The 8,623-nt window shown below is 38.7% G+C and overlaps 1 protein-coding gene across 1 annotated transcript; it reads right to left on the bottom strand.

Annotated features, from left to right (window-relative positions):
- Positions 1-525: 525 nt before the first annotated feature.
- On the bottom strand, positions 526-4,064 carry LOC114393243 (BTB/POZ domain and ankyrin repeat-containing protein NOOT2-like). The gene is made up of 2 exons (XM_028354518.1): positions 3,278-4,064; positions 526-1,531 (listed from the first exon to the last, which is right to left on the bottom strand). Exons 1-2 carry the CDS (start codon positions 3,743-3,745, stop codon positions 569-571), a joined length of 1,431 nt encoding a protein of 476 aa, XP_028210319.1. The 5' UTR covers positions 3,746-4,064; the 3' UTR covers positions 526-568.
- Between the last annotated feature and the right edge of the window lie 4,559 nt (positions 4,065-8,623).

The following is an 8,623-nucleotide window of genomic DNA, read 5'->3' as shown; positions in this document are numbered from 1 at the left end:
AAGAAACGCAGACAAACACTACATAGGCCAGAGAGCCCAAAACAGAATAAAACCAGGAGATCAGTGTAATGAGATGACTAATGAGAATTATAACTATTTCAACTGACACACGAAAAAGTGATATATATATATATATATATATATATATATATATATATATATATATATATATATATATATAGAGAGAGAGAGAGAGAGAGAGAGAGAGAAATTAGTTAACCTTCAACATTCATCTATCCAACCAACCATGTCTTGCTTTCTTTTTATCATTTTAAATCCAATAAATATACGTAGGCATCCCTCTATTGATATGATTAGATAAAAAGGGAAATAAAAAGAAAATAAAATTGTTAAATTAGATATTTGAAATTTATTGGTGTCTAAACACAAACTTTCTTCTGAATCACCCAATGCAATTGAAATCAACTTCAATTGTATTTCCAATTTAAGTAGAAATATCGAGCTATCCAATAGCCAGTCAGCTACTCTAGCTCAAATATATATATATATATATATATATATATATATATATATATATATAAAAGTAGTAGTAGGTAATGGTATAGAACTAGAAGTCATGAGAGTGATGGTACATTGATGGTGGGTCACATCGGCCACCTTGCGAGCCATGACGGTTCATGGCTTCCCTCTGGCTGCCATCGTCCTCACCCATTGGTGGCGTGGCACCGAGGTTGAGATACACCAACCTGGAGTCCGAATTGCCGCTGCTGTGGTCTTCGCTGCTCATTGGCGGATAAATGGCAGTAGCAGAAGCAGAAGCGTTGTTGTTATGGTCGTTGTTGACATTGTTCCCTTCTTCACGGGACAAAACAAGAGCCGCGGATTGCACAAGCTCCAAGCAGAGGCGGAGCTTGTTGGGCTCAATGTGGGTGAGTCCAGGGACAGCCCCTCTGAAGAGGAAGTCCGAGGTTAGGGTTCTGAGGATGTCCAAAGGGGTCACGCCCTCCACAGTTCGGACGTTGGGGTCAGCGTGGTGGTCCAGCAGCACCGCCACCATCTCCGGCAATACCATCTCGGCGGCCACGTGCAGGGGCGTTTTCCCGGCGGGGCCGGCGGGGAAGTTGACGTCCGAGGCCCCCAATTCGAGCAGCGCCTTCACGACTTCCCTGCTGCAATTTTCCACTGCGTAGTGCAACGCGAGCGCCTCGTCCAGGTTGAGACCCTCGCCCATGACCATGAGCTTGACGAGTTCGACGTCGGAGGAGTCGAGGGCGCGCCGCATTCGCTGGATTTTCTGGTCCTCCATGCCTGGGGTGAGGTCGTGGTGGTGCTGGTGGTGGCCGGGCAGCAGAGAGCGGCGCGCGAGGGAGGATTTGAGACGGAGCTCTTCGATCTTCGCCACCACATCGATGGGGAGGTGCTTTGCCAACACCTCCGGAGGGAGACCCGACTTCGCCACCAGGTGGGAACACGTGCTCCACAGCTGCTGCATCTCTTGCTTTCGAGACGCTATCAGCACTTTCATCACATCGTCGATTGAGGCTTTCTCTACCATGCTCGCTAGTTGTTTCTGTCCACATTTGCAAATCAAAGTAAGCAAAACCAAACAAAATCATTTTTCAGAAGTTAAAAGTAAGAGTTTTTATGAATGTTTAAATGAAATATTTAATTTTCATTTATTAAAAATGAATGCATTTTTTTTATTTTCTTTTTTTATAAGTATTTATAAAAAAAATTACCTCCTTCTATGAATATTAATGCAAAATTTTATCTACACAGCAGCTAATTACAAAACTTAGGCCAAGTTATTTTAGTTATTTTGGATGTTATTATCTGATTATATTTAGCATTTCAGAAAGATAAATTATACAATCATTTAATCTGAACTTTCATTATTCAAATTATTGGATGCCGCAAAACAAAACAAATTATCTGATTAAAACTCTAATTTTAATTGGAGAAAAAATTTATAAATATTTAATAAATTGTATCTAATTTTTTCTCTCAAAAAATAAATTGTACCTAATTATGTTTTATCTAATCATTAAATTCGTTCTTGGATCTCTGTACTTAAAAAGTTTGTTCTTTGATCTGTAGGCACAACCTAAAAAAACTGTCATTTTGGTTTTTCACTTTCAAATTTGATAAAATATTTTCCAATAGAAAAAAAAAACTAAAATGAGCTGGCATTTTACAATGCGAAAACTGAAGAAATAAGTGTCAAAGAAAATGAGGAAATCATCATTTAATTTTTATTTAATCTCTTGCTTGCAAAATTCTTACTTTAGCTGGAGAGAACTTGGTAGAACATAATGTGCTATAGTCCTTTTTAGTAAGAAAAAATGCATTAGAAACAAAAACTGAAACAAATAATGTTTTGCGAGGGCAACGGTCAGGAAGTAACTCTAGTTATCTATAATCTCGTGTTTTGGATTAAAATGAGTTTATCAGATAGAAAATAGTGGGTATGTGTGTTTGCTCTGAAGAATTTTGAAAATTTTAATGACACTGCTTGCAAAGTGTGAGAATTGGTTGCGAAAAGAAAAATAGAGAGGGAAGAGAAACAAAATCCGATAGATATTTTGCTAAAATCATGTTAGACCGGCTTACTCTTCCCTTTGTTTTAACTTGTTCTCTTTAGGAGCCTCAGCCCAAATGAGGAAAGGGAATGTTTAAATGCTTTCGCGTGCTTGCCGTGTGGAAGACAAGATTGATGTTAATTTATTATCTTAATGTAGGAAATGTTTGATATGCATCATAAATGGATTGAGGAACACCAAATCGAGAAACTCCGTGTCTCTAAAATATAGTACATGAAATCAAGGGACGTCCAAATATAAACATACATGTTTTGCTTTAATTTTAATTTCCCAAAATAATTCATACCCTCAAACGCAACAGAAATAGAAAACACCATGCGTTGAGTTAAGCTTCGAAGAAACACACCAGCACAAGGATTGTTATATATCTATGGGGTCGAATTGGAAACTGAAGTCAACAAGGACTGTAAACACCATGAGATCATATATAGAACCATCGTCTGTAACTCAAACGGTTGATAAAAAAAACACAAATCGCTAACTAAAAAAATCTCATTCACTCACCAAATGGAAGAAGCGTTGAAAAGGGAATAAAAGAAGAGTCAAAATTAATGCGAATAAAATAAAGGTGGAAAATACCCCTTCCCAGTTTCCAAAGAACAGACCCAGTAATTGTCCGAATTCTCAAGAACCGGAAAACATAAGACTGGTCACAACAAGGCAAATAAATCGCAGGAACAGAGAGAGCTGAGAGAGAGAGAAAGAAATGAATTAACCTGAGTGAGCAATGCGAGCTGTTCAACGCCAAAGTATCTAGCGGCAGCGAGGGTGTCGAGGGCGAGATCAACGGCTGAGGTGCAATGCGTGTGCCAGCACCCTCGCTCGCCGCAATTGGGCCTGGCCTCGTGCTTCTGCGGCACGATGGAGACTTGCCCGCTGTACAGGAACTGCAGCAGCAGCAGGAACACCTCGTACCCCACCGAGTTCACCGGGATCACGCCGGGGGGACGCGCCGCCGCCCCGGTGTCGTTCGATCGCGACGCGCCGGCGGGGTCGAGGCCGGTCGGCGGGTCCGGTCCGCAGAAGAATTTCCGGAAGAAGAGGCTGCGCGCGGCCAAGATGCAGCGGTGCCCGTGGACCAGACGGCCCTCGACTTGGAAAGTGACGTCGCTGAAGGCTTGGCCGTTGATGAGGAGGTTGAGGTAGTCCATGGAGAGAGATCTTTGAGACTCTTCCTGGGACATGGCGATGATGATGATGTTGCTGTTGCTACTGTTCGTGAGTGCGTGTGTTATCTATCCCACCACTGACTCAAGCGTGCGTGCGTGAGTGAGTACTCTCTCAACAGGTTAGGGTTGGTCCCTATCTGTGGGTATGATAATAACTCCTCAGGGGAGGGGGGGAATTAGGGGAAGGAGTGATTGAGATGAAATAGTAGTGAAGGGAATGAGGGTGTTCGATTCATTTGTTTGATGTTGGTGTTGTTTTTGTTGTGGTGGATGATGGTACTGTTATTGTTTGATTTTAGAAAGATGTTTCATGAATATCTACATATTCATGAAATTTAGAGAAGAAAAAAAAGAGAAAAAATATGCATATTATAAAATTTATGATTTATAGATAGAGGAATAAAAAAATAAAAAATATTAATAGGATGATTAAAATAAATAAATATTTGTGTATTATTGTTATTGTTTTTGACGAGATTCTCCAAAGTAAGTGAATGGAGGGATGTGGGGATGGGAGGGTGTTTTTGTGTTGTGTTGATGTGTGTGTATATTGATAGATATTTCCTTTTCTTTTGCGAGAGAGCAATTTGGGTGGCTATTATGGGCGGCTGGGGTTTTAAAAAGGAGTTGTCTAATTAAAATAAAATAAAATCTTTTTTTTTTCTTCCTTTTTCCGATACATGTCTAGCCCATCGTGTGCATGAATGTGTACTATGAATAAAAAAAAATGAATGTGGACTTTACGTACGTATTACTATTGGGTATATACGTACAGACTAATGGAAATATACACAGTAGACAAGAAGCATGCAGTGTTAGGGATCGGAAAGGATATACTGGGATGAACGAAAATAATTTAGACTTCTTGTGCATATATGCTAAGTAATTGGATATAGTTTCACTATTTTAAGATAAAAAAAATAATTAGAGTTCGCTTGGAGTAATTGATTTTTAAATGTAATTTTAAAAATAAAATACAATAGGTAAAATGAAACTCAATTTCAAAAATTTTGCGTTCATTTTTGAAACTAAGAAAAATAGATTTGTAAATATAGATTTGTAAATTTAGTTATTAGTTTTAAAAGATCATATTTTCTCTACAATTTACAATAGTCTTTCTCATTGTTATCACCACTAATGTTGTCATCGTTATCGTTATTGACATCGTTTGAGAATATTCAAGTATTGCAAGACTTTGATGACAATTTGAGAATGCTTGAAAAATAACTTGAGTTGTGTGCTACCGATGTGAATGATAAGGGTGTGCAACAACCAGTTCGAGGAGAAAAACTGAACTGAAGTGGTTTTGAATTGGTTTAAAAAGTTTGGTTTTTAAAATGAATTGTTGAACTGGTTTAAAACCAGTTTGGAATTGAACTTATTTTAGAAAATTGGTTTTGAACCAGTTCAAAACTATTTTTAAGAGCCAAACTGGTTTACAAATTGCATTTTTTTTTATATAATTTTTTTTGTCTCAACATGTTACTAAATTAACCATATATTTAAAGTGCATTAACTGATGTAAGCTCCATTAGAGCTTGTAGGCCTAGGATCTTCTTCATCAATGGATTCCTTTGCTTCTTGGAAGATAAATGACAGCGGAATGAAGAAGGAAGAGAGAGAGGAGACGTCACTTCAAGGAGAAGATGAGTCTAGAAGAAGCTCACCACCATAGGAGGCCATGGATAAGAGCTTGGAGGAAGAAGGAGATGAATGAAGGGAGAGGGAGAGAAGAACACGAAATTTTGTGCTCTAAAAGAGCTCTGAAATCTGAAGTTAATATTCAAATGATCAAAGTTGAAAAAAATGCACACACATGACCTCTATTTATAGCCTAAGTGTCACACAAAAATGGAGGGAAATTTGAATTTCAATTCAAATTTCACTTGAATTTGAAATTGAATTTGTGGAGCCAAAATTTCACTAATTATGATTAGTGAATTTTAGTTATGATTCAGCCCACTAATCCAAGATCAATTCCAAGATTCTCCACTAAGTGTGCTTAGGTGTCATGAGGCATGTAAAGCATGAAGGACATGTACAAAGTGTGACTATATGATGTGGCTATGGGTGTAGTAAGCAAATGCTCACCTCCCCCTCTAAAATTTAATTGGATTGGGCTTCAACCAATTCAATTAAATTTATTTCCAACTACACACATCAAATATTCACTTAGTGCATGAGAAATTACAAAACTACCCCTAATACAAAAACTAGTCTAGGTGCCCTAAAATACAAGGGCTGAAAAATCCTATATTTCTAGGGTACCCTACCTACATTATGGAGCCCTAAATACAAGGCCCAAAAATAATGAAACCTTAATCTAATATGTACAAAGATAAGTGGGCTCATACTTAGCCCGTGGGCCCGAAATCTACCCTAAGGCTCATGAGAACCCTAGGGCCTTCTTTTGCATCTTTGGCCCAATCTTCTTGGAGTCTTCTACCCAATGCCCTTGGGGGTAGGATTGCATCATTCACTCCCCCTTGAAAAGGATTTGACCTCAAACCCAAAGGTTCTTGAAACTCATGAATTCTTTCCTCAACACCTGTAAAAAGAAAAAAAAAACATATGTATTAGTGATGTTGGGTATGTTAGAGTACGGTAAGGACGAAAAACCCCTTTCCAGGCCATCTTTCCATGAGAGAATATAGTTCCTCACCAACTCAATGAGTGGTGCTACAAGTATAGAAAAATATGGGACAAACCTTTTGTAACTGTTTGTTAAGATTTTAAAGCCCCCAATTCCCCTTATACTTGGTGGAGTAGGCCACTCAGGAATGACCTTTATTCTCTTAGGGTCCATGGGAAGCCCTTGATCACTACTTAAAAAGTTAGGGACAGTAATGGAATAAAACATACCTTTTTCTTTATTTTCATGTTGATTATTCCTACAAAAAATTACGACAAACCTAAGGTGTCCCACATGAGCACCTAAGTTTGCATTGAAATAAAAAATAAGAACAAACCTATCTAATGAGTCCCTATGTACACAAATCATGATGTTAGGTGCATGAGTGATTTTACAAAAGAGTGTTGCAGCACTCAACATATTCATCATACCACCTATCATAGGGATTCGGTGCCTAGTAATACCTATTTTAGGCACCAACAAAGCACAAGGATTTAAGCTCTTGCAAACCAAACCCTCATCCAACAACTTCTTTACTTGAGTAATAACCTCAAGCTCAAGAGGTATGGCGGTGCTAAGGGATGTTTCCCTTGATAGGAGAAGGTAGAAAGATTGTTTAAGAAGGAATGTTATTTTAATATCACATTTTGTTGCAAAATGATTTTCCTTGTTAACAATCTTCTTGGAGGAATCCTTTTTCTCCTTTTCCTTCCCCTTGGCCTTTGAAGACAAGGCCTTATTATCCTTCTTTTTCTTTTGTTTTTCTAGTTTTTCTTCCTCATCCCTCTTATCTTTCATAGTAGTTAGTTGATCTTTGGCCACCTGTGAAGGTGTTTGAGGATGCAACACAAATTTAGTGCTAAGATGGGTAAGGGTAATTTCATTAGTTAGGCCATTGTAAATGATCTTCCTATCAAATTGTCATGGCCTTCCTAAAAGAATATGTCCTGCCTCTATGGGAACTATATCACAATTAACTTCATCCTTATATGTCCCAATGGAGAAAGGTACCTTCACTTGTTGGTTAACTATCATTTCCCCTTGCTTATTGAGCCATTGAAGTTTATAAGGTCTTGGGTGGGGAATGATAGTGAGGTTTAACTTGGAAACTAATCTCGTGCTACAACAATTGCAACAAGATCCACTATCCACAATGAGAGAACAAGTTTTATCTAAAATTTTGCATCTTGTATGAAAGATTTTCTCTCTTTGGGATTGAGATAGATCACAAGATTGACCTCCAAGGAGCCTTCTAACCATTAAGAGGTCACCTTCTTCATGGGGGTAGACTTCTTCACTAGACTCTTCACCCCTTACTTCATCTTCACTTCCACTAGAGGAAGGAAAAGAAGTAGTCTCCTCTTGACTACTATAAATGTCTTGACCCCTCATGATCATGGTTTTCTTTGTGGGGCATTGAGAGGCAATGTGACCTCTCCCAAGACATTTGAAGCATTTAATGTTGCTAGTCCTTTCTTGGGAACTAGTCTTAGGGGTGTATTTCTCTATGGTCTTACCCTTGTCTTCCTTGGGTTTTGAAGGTGCAGTCCCAAAAATTCCATGGGCTTGGTCCTTCCTTGGATAAGAGTGAGAGCCATAAGATTTTGAAGAAGGCTTTCTTTTAAGTTTTTGCTCCACTCTTATACAAAGTTGGACTAGCTCATCTAGGTCCCTATATGGAAGGAGTTCAACCTTGTCCCTCACTTCCATATTAAGTCCACTAAGGAACCTAGCTATGCTTGTTCTTTCCTCTTCCCTAAGTCCAGCTCTTAAAAGGAGTAGTTCCATTTGTTGTCTATATTCTTCAACACTCATACTCCCTTGTCTAAGCCTTTGGAGCTTGTCCATAAGCTCCCTTTCATAGTAGGAGGGAATGTGCCTCTTCCTAAGGGTACTCTTAAGATCATTCCAATACTCTACTGGAGGATCCCCATGAATCCTTCGTTCCCTAACAAGGGAAGTCCACCAATAGAGGGCATACCCTTGAAAGCTAAGGGTAGCCAATAGAACTTTTCTCTCTTCGCTAATATGATGGCAAGCAAAGAGTTGTTCAACCTTCATTTCCCAATCTAAGTAAGCCTCAACATTATCTTTTCCATGGAAATATGGGAGGCTAATGTTAACCTCTTGAGGCCTTCTATCCTTTTCTTGTCTTTGGGAGTGATGTTTAGTATGTGAACTATGACGCCCTCTATAATAGTCGCTAAGTTCTTCACTTAAACTCTTGCAAGAGTCATGACTACTATAGGAGGCATGTTTTT

This window comes from Glycine soja, chromosome 2 (genome assembly GCF_004193775.1).
Source record: "Glycine soja cultivar W05 chromosome 2, ASM419377v2, whole genome shotgun sequence".
NCBI lineage: Eukaryota > Viridiplantae > Streptophyta > Magnoliopsida > Fabales > Fabaceae > Glycine > Glycine soja.
The sequence above is the reverse complement of the archived record's forward strand: the minus strand, read 5'-3'. Positions and strand labels throughout refer to the sequence as shown.